A 20,361-nucleotide genomic window follows, 5' to 3' on the forward strand; every position below is an offset into this window, starting at 1 on the left:
TTTTTTTTTTTTGTTGTTCTTATGGGCTTGTTGGCACCTATCGCCGAGCCCGACCAACGAATTCCTTCTCAGGACTCGACGACAGATTGGGTTGGCGTAAAGCATCTCGGCGACGAGCCATAGACGGGCTTCCCGGAACTACAACTGGTGCTGTCGGGATGGGTTCGGTGGATGTATAGAGTAGACTGCGCCGGGGCAGACCGATGGTGCGGATGAATCGTACCGGGCATGAGGTGGTTGGTTGAACAGTGGTTCGTGGTTGAGTTTGTATTGAGGATGAGGACAGCGTAGACGGGTGTGGATTTTTATTGCTCTCCACTACACACACCCAACCCCGTTACTACGTGTACCGCTTACCTTGTCCACTTGTCAGTATTAAGCGTGCGTAAAAGTTCGGGTGACCGCGGCAATCCAATAAGTAAAAGTGGCGTCGGTTTTGCAAATTTCCCTGACGATGTCCCTTTCTGAATGACTAGCGCAACGGCAAAGTTATTGATACGCGATTTACCCGACTGTGGCGGATCGATTGCGCTAGGGATGTGTTTCGAATCTAAGGGAATATCCCATTGGTTTTTGTTGACTAGAAGCCGGGTACCTTGTAATAATGCAAAATCTATCAAGTATGGAGGGCCACCCTATATTCATTGAATTTCTTGAGAAGGCGAAGGTACTGACTAAGTTAACGTGTTGTGATTAAATCGGCGGAATAATTGCCAAGCACCCGGTGTTTAGCATCGATCAGTTCATATGAATTCGAACCAAGTTTCCGTGAAACATAGGCTCTAATTTTTGGTGGGGCTAGTTTTTGTGCATAGCCCTCTCCGGCCACAGACTGTTTAGGATTGGGAATGTACACTTCCGAGCCAATCTCGAAATGGCGTTCTCTTTTGCGGGTCAATGCTCGTTGTGCTGTTTGTTGATATAGTTCGAACTGTTTGTCTCGAATTTCATCAGCCAGAACTTTACGTTGTTCCACATCCTGGGTATGGTATGGATTTACATCCAATAATAATTTATATTCGTTTCCATCTTTCACATATTCACGACCGGTGTGCAGAAAATATGGCGTGTAGCCCGTGGCTGAATGCACTGAAGTGTTAATATCATGAATAACCCGAGAAAGATGGTTTTCCCAGGAGCAGTGTTCAAGAAGATCAGCCATGTGAGCACGTAATCCAAGTTTTATGCTTTTGTTTGTCGCCTCCACCTGATTGGCTTGTGGATGGTACAAAGGGGTTTTCATGTGTTTGATATTATAATCGGCGCAAAGCTTTGCGAAAGTTTGACTGACGAATTGAGTACCATTATCTGATATAATGAGTTCGGGGCAGCCATTCACAGTGAATATATGTCGAAGAGAATTGACTACGGATATAGCGTTTGCACTTTTCATGGGCTGCGCCCAGACATATCGCGAGTAGCAGTCGATGGCTACGAAGATCCATTGGTTACGATTTTTAGACATGGGCAGCTTACCGACGAAGTCAATCGATAATTGACGACCCGGTCGTTTTGGTTCTCTATATTCGCCGTGAGGTGTTTTGGTGCTCTCATTACTTGGTTTAATGCGGTGGCATAGTTCACATTGCCGAACGTACTGGTAAACGGACTCATACATGTTTGGCCAGTAATAGCGTTGTGAGATACGTCTGTAAGTTTTCCAAACACCCTGATGCAAATGTTGGTTGTGGTTTTCATTGAGAACTTTGGCTCTATCAGAAGATGGTACACAAAGTGTCCACAGTATTTCCGCACTTTGATTGGAAAATTTCAATCGATGGTATAGAAGGTTGTTTTCGATTTTGTATCTATCTAATGGTTGTTTTGAGGCCATGGCATGCATTTTGTTGTACCATTTATCGCCAGTATTTGGGTCAATGTTAATCACGGACATGATTGGGGAAAGATTCACGTGAAAATCACTCGGAAGGTCAATTGGGTTTCTGCGAACGATGTTGAGAAGAGCAAAAGAACGAGATAAGGCGTCAGGAAGTTCCAAATGTTTTCCTGGTTTATGAATAATTTTGAGTTCGTATGGTGATAATCGGATCGCCCAACGACATAAGCGACCAGTTGGATCTTTGAGAGTTTGTAGCCAGCGTAACGCTGCATGATCCGTTACCACAACCAATTCACGACCCTCAAAATATGGACGAAACTTTTCGACCGCTAAGAGAACGGCTAGGCATTCCCGTTCGGAGGCTGTGTAATTTTGTTCGGCTTTCGAGAATTTCTTTGAAAAATACTGAACCACCCGTTCATTCCCATCATGTTCTTGTACTAGAACAGCTCCCGCCGCGATCAGCGAGGCATCGGTATAAACCTTGAATGGTTTTGAATAATCTGCCATAGTCAGAACGGGAGTAGTAGTTAAATACTCTTTGAGTTTGAGAAAGGCTTGTTCAGCAGCGGTATTCCATTCAATGGGTCCCTTGCGGTTTCCTTTATACAATTCGCAAAGGGGAGCTGTGATCTCCGAGAAATTTGGAATAAATTTACGGTACCAGCCTGCTGCACCAACAAACCGTCTGACTTCTTTTGCCGTTTTGGGCCGTGCGAATTCCACAATAGCTCGAATACGAGATGGATTCGCAGATAGACCCTCTTGAGACAAAACGTAACCCAGGAATTCCAATCGTTTACAGCAAAAATTCGATTTGGATGTTGAGATGGTTAAGCCGGCCCCAGCCAAACGTTTTGCAACAATAGCCAATATCTTAACGTGTTCTTCAAACGTCGAAGTGCAAATTATGAAATCATCCACGAATGCGAATGCATGTGGAACTAAATCCCGGAAAATTTTATCAATGAGAATGGCTAATGTGGCGGGTGAGTTTCTCAACCCCATCGTCATGCGACGAAAAGCGTAAAGCCTGTTCCCGAATGCAAATGCGGTTTTCAGTTGGCTCGATTTTGCCAAGGGAATTTGAAAGAAAGCTTGAGACAGATCAATACTGGTTAGGTATTTTGCTGAATTTAGTCGTGCTAAAATCTGGTTAGTATCCGTAATTGGATAGGCATTTGGAACGGTGATTTTATTCAATTCTCTTGCGTCCAAGCATACGCGACAAGTTCCGTCTTTCTTTTTTACAGCCAGAATTGGTGACCGCCAAGGACTTTCTTCGATGGTCATAATGATGTCACGACTACGCATTTTGTCCAGTTCGGCTTGAACTTGTTCAGCCACGTATGGCGATACTGGATACTGGCGTTTCATGACGGGTTTTGCATCACCTGTGTCAATTGCGTGTTCGATCTGATTAGTGACATTTAAGGGACCAGACACAGGAGTTGGATTAAAAAGTTTGAGAACGGCGTCCAACATTTGTCTTTGTTCTGGAGTGAGATTATGTGGAAGGCTGACGCTGGTCATTTTTGGTGTATCTATGTCACCATCTAAACCGAGTGTGGAAGCGTCAATTGGCTCCAGATCACTACTCATAGAAGATACCTGAGCTGGTTCTTTCCCACTCCATTGGTTACAAAAATTAATAAATTCATCCGCCGTAATCATTTCAACTTTCGTGGATGCAACCTCTTCCGTATCACCTTTGGCTGTATTTTTTAAAAATCGCTCCACTTTTTCTTGGTTCTGCACCAGTTCGAAAAAGAAGGCCTCCAGGAATGTCCGTCCCATAATTGGGTGTTTCAGTGAGATCGGAACGACAATAGTTGGCACAATTCGGGTAAGACTACCGACCGTATATAATACATTCACTTTACCAATGGCCTTAAAAGAGATCGAATTATCGGCAAGACCAATGGATGTTTTGGTAGGTTGCAACTGTCCCCATTTGTACTTCTCATAAAACGTTTGTGATACGACTGTGACTTCGGCTCCACCATCGAGTAAAACCGTATGAGAATGGTTGTTAACCATAACCGTGAGATAATCGCGACAATCGTTCGGAATATTATAGGTCAAACATTTCTCTGAGATAAAGAAAACATCGCGGAGTCGTGGTTGGTTAACTTGATTAACCGCGTCTTGTTTGTGATTAGGGACTGGAGCTGAAGTAGGTTTGGTAAGTGGTGGTGTTCGTTCAGAACATTTGGTTGATGGTTCTTTGCCATCCCTTTGAGTTTGATTATATTCGTTAAGAATCAGAGTAGAATTATTACTGGAATTCGGGACTGAAGATGTGTCGATTTGTAGAGGGACTTCGGTAGAATGAGGATTATTTGAGACAGTGGATTTAGAAAAAGTTATGGATTCTGAGTACGATGGGCCACTATTCCCAATCGACTCACTTATGCGTTTTTTGAACACGGGCATTGGTCCGACGTCACTCCCGGTCGTGTACATTTGTAGCATATCACCCGATTCGGTTGGGTTCGACACCTTTTGAAGTGATGACCCCACACGAGACATTTTGCACATCGTAAATTTTCGTCCCCCTCAACAGTGAGAAATGGGTCGACGATGGTTCCTGCTTTCGTGTCATTCTCATTTCGATTTGTGTCATTTTTATAATCACCGACTGGTTTCGAATCCGTACGTTTCTGAGATGGTTTAAAGGGTTTATTATGCTTGCCCACGTATGCACATTCCCTGTCATCTGAGTCGGATCCAGGGAACGAAGCGGTATATTCCGAATGTAAAGAATCATCCGGCGAATCATGTAGTGCCGAAATTTCCCGTGGTTCTGATCGCTGTCTATCCGAACGGGTCCTTTCCGGACGGGATGTGGCAACAATGAACGAATGCGGTGCAATTCGCTGAGCGAACTCCCGCAATTGTTCTAACGTGTGGACTTGTCGAGTGTGGACGAGTTCACGAAGATGATCGGATAAGGTACCGATGATGATATCGAGGTGATCCCGTTCATCCAGGCCACAGGCATTACCCTGCAATTGGAATGTCAAGTCATCGATATGTTTCAACAGTGTTTGCGACCGTGGGTCGAATTTAATCTGCGCATATGACATTATTACTTGAGCCCGAGTATGTTTGTTGAGGAAACGAGCACGAAGTTTTGTGCAAAAATCCTGATAATCTCCGAACTTTCTCAGTTCGGTGAAATACCATTGTCGAGCGGCCCCCGTGAGTGTGGGTACCAAACGCGTAACCAATTCATGGTCGGGTACCCCGATCTTATATCGAAATGAGCCAATAATAGCCAAATAATCTTCAACCGATAGAAATTTTTCGTTTACGTGAACGCCATCGAATTGAGCACGTCCCATCCATGATGGTAAGCCTCTAAATTTCCTATCCATTGCATCCGCTTGGGCAGATTCGTCGAATATAGTGGCTTGATTTGGTCGTGATTGCGGTGGACCGGATAGCGAATAATTCGGATATAAATGAGATGGTTCATTAATTGGTTCTTGAGTATGAGACGTTCTAACACCACGGTAGGTATTGGTCATTTGAGTTTGTAAGGGTGACGGACCAACCAAAGAAACATGAGGAGGATCCACTGATGGTGGTATCCAGGTATGATTCAAGGTCGGTGGCATGGTTTGGTTAATGTCACGAACGTCAGGTATTGTTGGCTGCAAATGAATCCGATCACGGATCATTTGCTGTTGCATCTGTGTTTGTGTTCTCAACAACTCAGCCACCATTACAGACAGTTGGTGCAATGAGGGTGTTGGTTCCGTTTCGCCTGACAATAAATTAGGAACTGCTGGTTGAGCATTTGAATTAACCGTACTAGTGGTCAGGGTATACCGTGGTTCAGTTGCCTGAACCGAAATCGGTATATACTGGTTTGAAATCGGATCCGGTCTAGTTAAGGGTAAACGTGGTGATGGAACAGTATTTTGAGCTAAACTCATTGTTCCCCGTTCATTATCAAACCCATGGAAAGTCGAGTTCAAACTTAATCGGGAATCGCACGTCGGGATTACCGTATTCGGTGAAGACATCCGAAGCTCACGAATCTTTGATTGAAACCTTCCGACCAGGTCCTCTTGGCGTGGAGCCGATTCAGGTTTTAACTTTAACCGAGCGGTTCGATAACAATAATGTATCATTTGATGAAGGCGACTCTGCGGTGTTAACGCCTCATTTGCATTCAGTTCTCGATATGCTCTCTCACATATTTCCAACTCACTCATTTGGTGTATGGCATGAGATTTTATCAACCATGGTTGGTCAACGTAAGCAGATATTTTACCATTGAGAGCGGTTATTTCGGTGTCGGTCCACTGAACTGGTGCTGGATATAGGTTATATATCTCACCTTCGATCTGTCGCTGTTCGTCTGTCAAATAGGTTGCATCGAGAATGGGAAACAATTCCATGTTGAAAGACTCAAATACAGAACTGTAAACTCAAATTATTAAAAATTCTACCAGTCCGTTCTAAAGTCCGTACTATTAACGTCTAGGTTCTAAGAGGATGGTACTCGATTAAAATCAATACAGTATTTACTTCAGTTTATTATTTAATATTATTATTATTCTATTCTATGATAGTGTGTGAGCTAAATCAGCGAGGAAAAAAAATCAATGTTCGTTTGGAACATGCAATTTCGAAATAAAATAATGCCGAATAAATCAATATCTATTTTAATATTACTCTTAGTATAACAAAAAAAATTCACGCTCAATTGGTTGTATGTCTCATGTGATTTTCGGTCCAAAATGTAATTTAATAATATTATACCGAACGTGGGCTGAGAATGGCGTTTAACGCACTAGCTCGAATCTTCTTATGGACCAAGTTGTTTGCTCCCGGGATGCAGCGAAGGCCTTGAATACTTAGGAGTATTACCTGTATCTCCTTCGGTCCCTTCTGTCGCCAACAAGGTACGCAACAAAGATCAAGACTATCCACCCCCGAATTTACCGGAAGACCAAATCAGACTGAGAATATTCAACCAGTTTGAGAATGTTAAGCGAGATTAATTTGATACGAATTTCAAATCTTATTGGTAATGAATACACGAAGAATAAAGAAAAATGAAAAGTTTGGTTCAATTAGTATTGACCGTGTTATCGGTTGCGTTACTGGAACTCATACCGAAAGACGAAAAGAGGCAAAAATTATCGGTTCAAAAATCTTGACCGTCAATGGGTGGTTTTACTTGATTAAAAAAAATTCAATTAACTTGCTTTTCAGAATTGGCGAACTGAACTGAACGAGAATGGTTATGACTGCTGATCAATGGTGTTCGCATCGCAAATCGATCACCATTCACCCCCTTGGAAATAAAAAATCAAAATATATACAAAAATTTTGATTGAAAACGAGCTCTAATAAAAATCAATTAAATCATGCCGTGTGAAGACTGAGGACGATAATGATTTACAGTGATTATGAATTCAAATAAAATTATTTGATTCAATCTCAATGACGATTTATAATAGCAGAATTTCTAAACGAAAAAATTAATCCAAAATCGATTAAACTCGAATATGTATGGTTCACCGACGTACAATTTTGTGACCAACAAAATGAGAAAAACGACTAAAATATTTTAATTTTTCTTTAAATCTAATTTTATGATGTATTAAATTGATTCGATGATGAAATTGCTATTTTCCTTTAGATGAGCACGCGGTTATTTTATGCCGGGCTTAAGTGTGGTTATGTTCAACAAAAACTTATTCTTTTTCACCCGTTTAGTTGGGCGCCAATGATTTGCTTGGCCTTCTTTTGTCGGTCCAAACAGGAATCTCGATTTACTGTTGTTGGGTAGCTCGTTTCCAATGGGATGGTGACAAGAAAGTGGCAGACTTACGTTTTGATGATTTTGGGATAATCGGCGAATGGGGGTCCAATTGCTGTCAAATGAATAGACCAGGTTTTGCATTCACAACTTCTTTATTTTCCCCTGCACAATTTGGTTGGGGATTCGCCGGAAGAAATATGACGGAACCCTTTGCCTTTGACTGAACCAGATACAAGATAAAAAAAAAACCGCAAACGAATAGCACGATTAAATTCTGTTACCGCCTCGAACACTTTGCACACTTACGGCTTTTTACTGATAGCCTTTTTCCTTATGTTTGGGCTCAGTCGATTTCCCTTTATTAGATATGGGTGAATATCGACTAACTGAATGTCGCCAGCTTTTAACACAGTTTAATTATTTGGTTAAGATTACTTCCGTTCTTGCGAGGGCTGATGCGTGTGGTTCGCTCCGTGTCCAATTCGGGAAAGGAAGAATATTTCCTTAGCCTCGAGGTATGTGACCACCGATTCTTTTATCGTGTGTAAGTGTGTGCATTTCCCTATTGTCACTGTCAATTCGTGCCTATGCCGATATGATGGTTCGTGTCTTGGATAACATTGGTTACGTACATTCATCTGGCAATCCCCCCCATTTTGAAGTTTAGCTTTGACAGTTTTGTTATGTCTACATTTCTCATGAGTGTTCTTATGTCTATTATTTGGCCACTAAAAATAATAGATCAATATAAATATTCGAGCGACTAAGGAACCAGCTGAGCATGCTATTCCACTGTATTACATCCACTTGTCTTTTCTAGCTTATACTATAGGTATTTTAAATGGTGTGCAGTATGTGAACACTAAAGATTTGTATATGAAAAAAAATAATAGTTGAGGGTAAAAAACTTCAATTCTAAGCTTAATATTAAACACAAACTCAAATATTGGGACCAGGAAAAGTATACAGGAAGGGCACAAATCTGGGTTTTTAACTATCTTAGGGTGGCTTATGTGAACAAATACAGGCAATTAAGCACTACATGCATTCGACTGCGCATTAGATATATTAATACGCTAAAGAATAGAAGTGAGACAGACATAGTAGCTCGCCAACCCATATTGTAAATGGAACAGTATGGACACTGCGAACTGCCGCACACTTCACAAATGTTCAGCAGGTATGTGGGTAACGCATCGAAAATGGACTCGTTGAAGCGCTCTGTAAAGTAGGTATAAGATGTGAAAACAATAAATACAAATTTTAGTATAAAGGTAGACAATTAACAGAACAATATCGAAATAAACTCATTCCGTACCTGGCGCATAGTAGTCGTAGACGCGTATGGGCAAATAACGTGACATATTCGCCGCTGGGAACCAACGTTCGATAGTGAAATTAACACAAATATCTTCTTGATCGAGCTGCAACGAAAAAAAAGAGAAAATTCGTTTACGGAAATTCAGTTATTTAAAAACCACAATACTTACATAGTCAAAGTAGAAGATAACTTTCTGGTGAGTGTATTTAGCCCGACGTAAATTTCGCACACGATTGCTAAACACATAGTGATCGAGACGTTGTTGTTGTATCCAATAGCCAGTAGGTATAGCGACATCAAGCACCGCCATACCGGAGCGTTCCGATTCGCGTGTATTAATCCAACTGAAAAAAGTTCATAATTAACAAAAAGTTCGTTTAGTAAAAGTTCAAGCAATTTCCTCACTTTTGACATGCGACGTATGATAGGTGCGACTGATTTCTGCCGTGGAAGATGGCTCTAGTATGCAGACCGAATGCTGGCACAGGCGGTTTCGTCTGGAATTTCGCTATGTCAACATTGTATTGCACATGCATTTGCAATATCGCATAACCAGCACCTTTGGCTTGCACCTTAACTGTTCCCCAAGATTCGGGTATCTGTTGGGCAAATAAGAAAACATTAAAAAATATGTATATATGTATTCTTAAGCCCCACTCCCAATCAGTAAACTCACCTCAATACTTTGCAGCTGCGCCAAATTCGTGTCATCGATGTGTAAGGCTTGTATTTTGCCGCTTGCGATGACGCCTCTACTTCCACCGTCAAAGATGAAACCTCACTTATACGCGAATGTACTGTATACTCGACAAGCGCACGCAATGCTGCACTGGTATCTTGTGTAGATGCCCAGCCGCCATCGTTCAGACGTTGCGCATTCAACCAACGTACTATTGGATCGACAATAAATTCACGGCGAGAGACGTAAACTAGCAACGCATAAGCAGTTGTCTCAATATTCATAGCATCAAATTCGTATGGCAGCCGCGGTAGTGAGAACCATTTTTGATTTTCTAATTTCTTTGGCGGTTGTGGCACCTCTTTGCTACCCCAATACATAAAATCACCGATTACGCGTGCATGTCGCCGCAATATCGAAAAGACATGCTCAGCCATTGGTGACTTGCAGAGTAGGAGGGCATATGCAGTGATGGCTACGTCATATGGCTCTTCGGTATCTTCCAAGAATTGCATATTGCGTTCGATCCATGATATGGCGCGTTGTTGTGCCAGCGCAACACGCGCGCCCAGCGAACCGGAAAGATCTTTAACCGAGGCCAATGAGATAAGTACGTGCGAGGTGAGCGTAACGTTGCGATTTTGTAAACTAGTATTATTGGCAAAATTCGTGCGATTCATCTTGCGATCTGGCAGCCAAGTGACTTCGTAGAAACCACCCTCAGGCGTCTGATGTTGCAGTAACCAACGCATATTCTTCTCGATGATAGTTGGGTCAATCCAAATAAAATTTTCCCATTCGTAGAAGGAAGCTTCCTGTTGGAAAAAAACGAAATAAAACAAAAAGAAAAATGGAGCATTAAAATAGTTACGGTATCGGTCATATCTATAGCAACCCCATTTCAAAGTTATGTTGTTTGCCGCTTATGTTTATTTATTTTTAAGACTTCTCAATTAAAATACGGTTCATTCTGTTACAAAAGCTATGCAACCCCACTATGTGTTAACCCCAAGTTTAAAATTTTTTAGAAAATTGCAAAAAAAAATCAACAAATTTTCACCAATTTCTATTTTTTTTTGTTAGAATTAATTATTTTTTTTTGTTAAGTGTTACGAGTTTTTTTTTGTGTATACAGTTTTATAGCCCACTAAATTTTAGTCTGATAATGCGAAAGTTTCGAGTAGCTAAACCTTACCATTAATCTTTTAGAATTTTTGTATCGTATGGAAGTCATATAACGAATAAATACAATTTATTTGCGTATAGAAAAAAAAACAGCAACACCCTCGGCAAAAAAATTCTAAACTTAAAAAAAAAAAACTGGAACTGTCCCGATAAGAACAAGAGAATAACTTGAGACTCTTCAAAAGCTAAAAAAAAAACTTCTATTTACAGTATCTGGGTAAACAACAATATAGCTGACGGTCTTTCCACGACAGTTGGGTCTACCTCACCTGGAAAATACGGACGCAATACGCAGTTAACCACACGGACGAGGCAGAGTTATTCCAATCCGACCGGAAGAGTGAGAATGAGCCATCTGGGCGCATGAAGCTCAATTGGCGTTGATAGCCAATATTCATGTGATAGAAGGCATGCTTTTCCGTTGTCTTATTACGTTGATTGATCAAACGCATATACATGATTGTGTACAGATTCGCAGCAAATGAGAATGCTTTCTGTTCCGCCGATTCCATAGGTAAATAGAGCAGTGAAGTAGCATTCACTGGCAACGAAGGGAAAATCGGTCCAACCACATCGCCCACAACGGAGATACGTGCTCGATTCGAGCCATAGACAAAATAACGATCCACTTGGTATGGTATCTCTGGTGTTTGTGTAATATTCACATGCATATATTCAAGTACGTAAGCGCGATTCGAAAGATCCAAGAGTATGGATTGATGGCGATATTGCGGCAATCCATCCGATTCAACATGCAGACGCCGTGTAATTGTATCGGTACCCAGCAAGGTGGCCACATGCAATGTTACATCGATATCACCCAACTTTTGTGGCACCACCGGCACATAAACCACCGTAGTACCCTGTGCATCCAAGTAGATGAAGAACTGATGCTCGCCAAAAGAGGTACGTGGATTGTAGGAACGTACAATACCATTTTCCTCGACATGCACAAACTTATAATCCTTGCTGCCATGCAACACTACCGTTGCCTCTATGGGCGTGGTCATGTAATTGAAGACAGTCACACGTATGCCAACCTGTTCGTCTTGTCGACAATGCGTGGGCATCTCGACGTTAATGAAAAACGGTTGTACGCCAACATACTCAATCGCTTTGGTCAACATACCGAAACCTTTCGAGGGGCTAACACTGAAGGCGCTCACCATCCAGTAGGCAGGGCGATCTGGCACCTCAACATTGAATATATAACGTCCATGCGGTCCAATATTTACATCTTTCCATAGCCAAACATTTTCGTAGTGTCGCAAAATGCGATTAAAATGATACTTGCGATAATCTATTAGTTCTGTGTCATTGCGTATGCGACAACCAATTTCATCGGTACCATCATCACAGTCAAACAGCCCATCGCATTTCTTATTTAGCGGATAGCAACGTCCGGACAGGCACTCGCCGTAACCGAGTGTGCGATTACAAGCGTCGTAACGCCGCGGTACATAGCCATCCGTGAACACAATTAACCCGCTGTATGCGAAGGTGCGATTCGCGTCGATGCCGAACGACGAGGCGGGTAAGTATACTAGCTCATCGGGTGTGCCCTCATGCGTGTGCCAGACGTGCTTGTGTGTGCCATTTGTTTGCTCATCGAATGTTGACATTTTAGTAACTATTTTCGCATATGTCAACTCATTGCCTGCCTGCATGGTGTAAACGCGCTGTCACTTCAACCTTTTCACCCGTGCGTGCTTTACGGTTATTAATGTAGACCGTGAAGTTGTTTCGCGAAATGCCATTCACCGGGAATGTCAGCGAATCCGCAACTATTTGGCCAGCGAGTGTTATCTTCCAAACGACAATCGTAGCCACTGGGGCCATCTCTGCGCTCAGTACAACTGCGATAGTGCGTATGCCCTCTATTATTGTTTCCCGATCGTTTACCAGTATTACACCCTTGGACATAATCAAATAGTTGAAGTCCTCCAGGTAGAAATTCGTACGTATGTGGAAGAAGATGTATTCGCCAACGACCGGCGTATCTGTGCTCGTGGAAACCATGATATGTTGATTGCGTGGCGAATAGTGTGACACCATCAGAAGTTCTGTTTGAGTGCGTTCACCGCGTGGATCAATGAAACTCGCTTGCAGACGCATACGTTCTACGCCATTTAAGAAATCCAGCGATTGGGCACGATCATCTAGCTGTAGATCATTACGTAGATCCACTTTCACAGCCCAGATACCAGGACTAGCGGCGGACATTTGCAGTCGCGTCGGTGGCCAATCTCGTCGGCCTCCACTCTTGCTTTCCACAAAGCCGGTGACATCCATTATACCTTGCTGTAGTAGATTTTTATGAATTGGTGAACCATCATGATACTCTACGGCCAGGTAAGCGGTGAACAGCATGGAGGGCTTGAAGACTTGTGGCGACTCGCCTAAGAAGGCCACACGAATGCTGGAATTGTAGACGCGCGCAATTGCATAGCCTGAAGTCACTTCGTCGTAGAATTTTTCGCCAACTGTAGCGGTGATTAATACTTCCATGCCTGTAGGAATTGTCGGAGAAGAAAGACATAATCATGACGCAATAATGAAAGGTGTTGTACGTTGTGACAGCTCGAAATCGAACTACCTTAGTTCAATATTGTATTTTGGAAGTACAAGAAAAACTGGAATAAAAAAATCCTTTTAGTTGAAAAACTACTAAATTGTATGCCTTCTCAACAGCGTTCCGATTATCAGAATAGGTATATATATGGCTTGGTAGTCTCATAAAGTTGTAGATAATTAAAATAATAAAATTAGGCGTATTTTTATTCACAGGAATATGATAATATGCTTAAAATTATTGCATCATGAGACATAATAAAACATTAAGATTCAAATACATAATTACTGTTGGAATATTCCCTTAGAAAAGTTGAAAACCCGAAACACGAATACAAATAAAAGTCTCAATACGTTCGACATTTTCGAGAACTTTCAAAGTTTAAGAGATTCGTTTTGGTATTTTAACATTTCTACATGAACTCACCCTCCAGTTGTGGCACCAAAACCTCCAGTTCGCGTACTGGCCATTTGAAATGGAATGTACCGTTGAAGTAGCGCAAATAAGGTAATGTCTTACGATAACTACCCGTCCAAGAATCGTACGTATCAGGCACATCGGGTTTGCGCACCCAGAAAGGCCATTCCTCTTCAAATTCATAATGCCGCTCAACAACGTACTGATTGCGATAAAGCATATCTTGATTACGATTAACATCTTCTGTTGTAGGCACTGGACTGTATTGATTGTAGTACAGTTCATTCTGATGTTGCAAATAACGTGCAGCTTCTTCGGTGGGTGAACGTCCCAAACGGAATTTTTCGTTTAGCACCTGATTACTGAAGTATCCGATAGGTCTTATCGTTGCTTTCAACGTCAGATTGCCGCGTACTGGGTGACCACTGGTGAAATTGGCCATCACGCGGCCATGAATAAACCGGTCGGTGGTGAAAAAGAATGCTGGCATTGTGACATTTACTTCAAAACGAGTCTGATAATACTCTTCTACACTGAAGTGCCCTTCTTCCACTTGACCTTGTGCAATTACACGAATTGTCCACTCACCAAAGGTGGGTTGATCAGCGAGTTTGTATTCCAAAGAGACGGAACCAAGATTCGATTGGCTGCAATGGAAACAAAAAAAAATAGTGTAGTATGCACGTTAAACAAGCACGTAATAGGTTAATTTTCTTACCGTGATAGCCAACGCCGCAAAATATGTTTATTCGGATCCAGCATATAAACGTCAACTGCATTATCGAAGCCCTTCAGCTCAGTTGTGATCGGTATCGAACGGAAACGCACAGTTTCGCCCTGTATGTACAAAGGTTTGTCGGTTTGTATGAATATACTCATCGAGCGTTGCGAAAAATCCAAGCGTGTTTCATTCAGAAAGGCCAAACCACCGAACACATCTTGGTAAAAACCCTCTACTCGCAGTTTGTACTCGCCATTGACGCTCGTAGGCGGCACGCGCATCAACATCGTTTCGGGTACGCCCACTTTTACATCTTTGGAATAACCACTGATCTGCACACCATCACACGAAATACTGGCATGCACCGTTACTGGGTACTGAGCACGCAATATCGATACCGCAACCTTATAGATGAGGCCAGGTCGCACCATGCGTGATGCAACAATAAAATAAGTCGGTTCACGCGTATGGAACGATTCTAAGAAAGTTGCTTTTACATTGTACGAAGTTTTGCCGCGGCCGAAACTTAAATCTTCCTCACCGCCATAGCCCGCATTCGGACGTTCATCAACTGGCAAATCATTGAAGTTATCGGTGCGATAGCGTGTGCCATCGGGATCATTCGTATTATAATTTGTATTTTGGTTAAAATTCGTATTGAGATTCTGATTCGTATTGGAATTCTGATTATAAGGATCATTATTGAAGCGTTGATTCACATCATTGTAGGCTTGAGAGCCAGGGAATGGATTTTGAGGATTATTTTGTTTGTATACTTGCTGTTGTTGTTGTTGCTGCTGCTGTTGTTGTTGTTGTTGCTGCTGCTGTTGTTGTGTATTATAAAAATTCTCTTGTTGTGCAGCGACTATGTTTAAATTGCAACAGAGCAAAAGCAATGCGGCTACAAGAAGCCAGTGTTTGAATGGTGGTGAGTAGGACATGAAGGGCTGCAGCATTCCGTTGTTAATACCTTTTTAAGATCTGCAAGTGAAAAAGAAAAAAAAAATAGTGACATGCGGCATATAAGATCACGTAATCTTATCTCTAAACCACCCGCTTTTATGAATGATTTAACGACAACTGAATGAGATTTTCAAATAGCAGATCCGGCACAAACCTCACAAATCGATTAGCAACATGCATTCGTGTAGATTCAGTGGGTACCAAAGCACATTCAAAGGCAATGCGCACAGTGTAGCAAATAATAAATGTAAACACTTTTTTTTATAAATATGTGAGGCGCAAATATTCTGGTAATAAATGAATAATAACTCTAGTTTCGTCCATGTATACAGATGTACAAATATACATTTGCATGTAAGTATGTTGTTCTAGCAGCAGTGCTCAACTCCCCCTCCCCAGGAAATCTGATTGTTGTTGTATAGAAGTTTCCTAAAAAGAGAACTATAACAGTCGCTAAGTTGTTCCGGCTACCTAGCCACGACTAACGAAGTAGCGCCAGGAAGTCTTTGAATCAACGTGTGGGGAGGGGGATTACTTTGATGCTGAGTGCTGTTGAAGTGGTTCTCTCCATTATATACTACGAGCTGCATAGATTGCAAATTGGGTAATTCTCTAGAGGGGGGTAACAACCCCTAAAAAAGGGGCGGAAAAGTCGGGAGGGGTACCAAACGACGCGTTTCGGCCCACCTAATAACAATCCGGAGGGGGAGAGGTAATATTATTAACCATTTAAAAGTTATGAACAAAAAACTTTTGTTAAACTTCGTTGTTTTCTATGAGCAATTACCACGTCAAAAATGCACTAAATCACCAGTTTCCACTTTTAAAACACTACTAAAACGTTTCCGGTTATTATTTTATGCAAACCAAATCATTTATTCACTTTTATTTTATATATTTCGTTAATAAAACAGAGTAAACAAACTTTGCGCCTGCTAAAATTATTATAACCTCAAATCGCTGGTATTGCCACTTTATTTCACATTTCATTTGCGCTATTATACTCAGTTTACACTATACACTTCTTCTTCTTCTTCTTCTTCTTCTTTTTACTTTCATCTAAATAAGAAAGTATCGAAGTATTGATTTTTATGGAAAAAATCGCGCGATTTTTTATTAAAAATTTTCATTATTTATCGAAGTATTGATTTTTATGGAAAAAGCGACGCAGGCGAAAATTTTTAATAAAAAATCGCGCGATTTTTTATTAAAAATTTTCATTATTTATATATGTATTAAACGAAAGAAGATACCGAAAAGCATTGAACAGTGCACACATCTCATAAGGAAAAGTGAATTATTACGAAATACTAATCCAGTGGCAGCACAATAGCTATTTTGGAATCATCGTATATACTTACAAGTATGGAATCCTATGCCCCTTTTTTGTCTATTCTCTTTCTAACAACGGACGTGCCTGCCAAACAGCGGACGTGCCTGCCAAACTGAAAAGCATGATGGCGGCAGTGTTTGGCAGGCACGTTCGACGATGCGAACGGCAATGGAGGGTAAGAAATGGAAGATGGATGACATGAGAATGAAATAATTATGAAATAGCAAAATGTCGAAGTAAAAACGAATTTGAGAAATGTGACAATGCGAATGACGTTAAATGAAAGAAATGTAAAAAAGCGAAATGTCGAAATAGAAGAAATAGATGACAGGCTCGTATTCAAGGGTTTCGTGAAACAAAAAGTGTTGCTGTGTTGCGCCATAAAATATTTAAATACTTTTTTAATGTGGTTAAATTGAATCATACGCTTTTTTAATTAGTTGGCAAAAGTACATATTTCGCCAGCCAAAATATATATATGTACCTATGTATGTATATAACGCGACGCTACAAGATTCATTTATAAAAACGGTATATGCTAATGACGTTATTCATAAAAAATAAAATAGATTTAAATAGCTCTGTACAGTGACATTTTTATAAAAAAATCGATTTCTTAATTTTTTATGAATTTGGGTAAAATATTTAAATTCACATTTTTAGTGCATTTTTTCCTATTTATTACTTTTAAAAATTTTATTTTCTTTAATAACCGTTTCACTGAGTTATACCACCCATCAAAAATCAAACTATTTTATAAGAAATGTATTGACCTTTTTACAACGGCATTTAAAGAATTTTTTGCTCAGATTGAAAAATTGCCTGGTTCTCACACTTCAGTGGTGCTTTTTATTGTAGTTATTATTCTGTTGACATCTACATTTCCCTACATAGATTTTATGTGATTGCCGATAGATTGATTACCGGCATTTCCTCTGTGAACTTTTTTTAACTACATTCATAAAAAAATTACTAATTTTAGTTTCTTTTTTCATCTTGAACTGGTACATATGTTTGTATGTAAAATGCATTTAAAAACGTCATTTGCCCAATATGCACGATGCAGCGAACAAAGGTGGCACCGTCAGACATACCCCTACTTTGAATTTGTCGATTTTGATAATTCTGATCTAAAAGTAAACGACGTATCAGAAACTTTAAATGTACTGAAATTCACTTATACTTCCAGAAAAATCACCGCTTTTTCACATTTTCCTTATTAATTGTCATTGTAACTCATATATTTTTAGAATTCAGCGCAATTAAAACACGCTTACTATCGAAAAATTTATTATTGAGAAAATTGGCTGGTCTGATATTTTCTTTTAACATGCAATTCGGCTTTGTTTACTTTTTGTACAGAAATGTCATCGCCACTATGACGGGGCAATCTTGTACTCTTTCTTGTCAAATATGCATTTTGATGTAACTGCTATGAAGCTATGAATACTCATTAAAATCGCTTCAGTTCGTAATAAACGTACATTACATACTTGTAGTCTAAATCATGATAAAAACATAGCAAGGTATAACCGTTCTCTCAATTTGTCGGCCATGATTTTTTTTTGAAGTTTGAAAACATTTTAAAATCATATAAATGTGAAAATAAAAAAATGAAATTGTTCGAAATTGTTGTTGCTTGAGATTGAAAATGAAAATGTGTGTGTGAGTTTGTGAAGAAATTTAAAAATTAAATTGTTTGGAAACGTCAAGAATTTTAAAAGTGACTCTCAGCGGTTCTACCTTACTATATTTTTATCATGGTCTAAATATATTTTTTAATATGAACTAGCTTTTTTAATTCTAGAAAATATCAATAATCACAAGAATTATAAAAATTTCTCTACAAAAGATACGTTTCAAAGCATCCCTGTTGATGTCATAATTCAAATAAAAATTTGAATAGAAATTTTGATGCAAACGATTTTCCTCGATATTCATCATACAAATTTCTTTATTCTTAATTTTCTTCCACGCAAATTTACTCATTACTTCAAATGGCTTTCATCTTTTTATATTTGTAAAAAATAATATAAACATGTTGCTCTTGCCAGCTGCAATAGCTTCAATACACTAACAAAAGTGTGAATACCCAGTGCCCAGCTTAGAACAAGAATCCTAGCATTTTGCCTCCCAAATGTTACCGTCTGGCCTCCTCAAGATCCATAATGCCTCCGGAGTTAGTCAACACAACGTAACCAAATTGACGAGAAGGCAGCAAGTTGTTGGTCCACTTCCAACCATTTCAACCAATTTATGCGATTTAATGGGCCTCATGCATAAAAAATGAGTCTAAGGTCAGACTCAATTTTTGCACTAAAGGGGTGAGCTTAAGCTCAAGAATTTGTACTGAAAATCGAGTTGGAGCTTAAACTCACATTTAATGCATGAGGTCCAATATCTTTACTGCTACCTTGTGTTGCGTCCAGTAAATAGTGGCAAATTTTTACGAGTGCCTGTGGGCCTCTGCCAGTAGCTGCAGCTGCGGCGGCACGTGATTGTGGCATAACGTTGATGTAAGCGTAAAATAAAAAAAGGTTTGGTAAGGTTTTTCGGGCCGCTGCTTCGGCCACAATCGCAAATGCACCCACACATGCGTACGTGCTGCGTAGAGACGTAAATTATAGTTTTCCCCGAGCTCCAGTTTCTTATCGCACTATTATTTCCCTTATTACTTATAATTCTCTGCCACGATTTGCGCTGCTCGGGCCACGGCTGCTTGTACAAGAAAATAAACCATTTGTTTAAACGATGATCATCTTACTTGTCCGTATGTCGCTCTGGAAAGAAATATATATTAAATTATATGTTTTCTTAAAAATAAATGCAAATTTACCTAATTTTTCCACCGGCAGGCACGAATATGATGTTCAAAACAAAAGCAATGACAACGAATTTCACACACATTGATGTATTTTAGCGCAAACGATAAGTTTCACAAATATTTTAAATTATTGCCTGGAACATACACATTTATCGTTATTATTGGAAATGCAAGACTTGGCACGCATTTTTAATTTCTTTTTTATTGAATTCAAATGAATAAAAACACATTTTTCTAAAATATTTCTCAATTTACATTTTAAAGTTTTTTCTGAAACTTGAATGTAACTCTGTGCGGAGAATGAGAGAATTGAAAATCAGGTGATCTCAGCCTCAGTATATCCAGTAAAAAAACTGTGGTGAAGTCCTTTATGGGGATAAAGTTTCCAGAGGTGAAATTTTAGGTACCACACAATTTCTTACACGCATGGTTGCTTTTCAGCACTGATGAAAGAAACTTAAGAAATATTTGAAAAAAAGTTCATATAGTACATTAATTTTGAATGAAATACCATATAATGTATGTACTCTGGTTAATAATATCAAAAAATGTATTAGAACCACCGTTTAATGTTATATTTGATACAAATTAATATTGCTGCCCCGAACGCTCTGCGCCTTGCCACTGAATAAAGATTTACTTAAAATTACATCCCTGGTCCTTGTTCTTTCTGTATTGTTACGATTATCCTCGAAACCTTGAGGGATTTCCCAAATATGCT

General features: G+C 40.0%; 1 protein-coding gene and 1 long non-coding RNA gene across 2 annotated transcripts; both read right to left on the reverse strand.

Annotated features, from left to right (window-relative positions):
• Positions 1-8,370: 8,370 nt before the first annotated feature.
• LOC118740584 (CD109 antigen-like) lies at positions 8,371-15,595 on the reverse strand. The gene is given in 10 exon segments (XM_036472182.1): positions 8,371-8,846; positions 8,944-9,049; positions 9,116-9,290; positions 9,352-9,545; positions 9,623-9,684; positions 9,687-10,440; positions 11,080-12,493; positions 12,495-13,320; positions 13,809-14,446; positions 14,518-15,595. Coding segments are annotated over 10 exon segments (5,340 nt in total). The 5' UTR covers positions 15,477-15,595; the 3' UTR covers positions 8,371-8,634.
• A 3,249-nt stretch (positions 15,596-18,844) lies between these two features.
• LOC118740589 lies at positions 18,845-19,760 on the reverse strand. The gene is made up of 2 exons (XR_004993161.1): positions 19,653-19,760; positions 18,845-19,596 (listed from the first exon to the last, which is right to left on the reverse strand). It is a non-coding gene; the product is annotated as an uncharacterized LOC118740589 (long non-coding RNA).
• Positions 19,761-20,361: the final 601 nt, after the last annotated feature.

The sequence above is a fragment of the Rhagoletis pomonella genome, unplaced genomic scaffold (assembly GCF_013731165.1).
Source record: "Rhagoletis pomonella isolate Grant_MI unplaced genomic scaffold, Rhpom_1.0 Rhpom_scaffold_00006, whole genome shotgun sequence".
In the NCBI taxonomy this organism is placed as follows: domain Eukaryota; kingdom Metazoa; phylum Arthropoda; class Insecta; order Diptera; family Tephritidae; genus Rhagoletis; species Rhagoletis pomonella.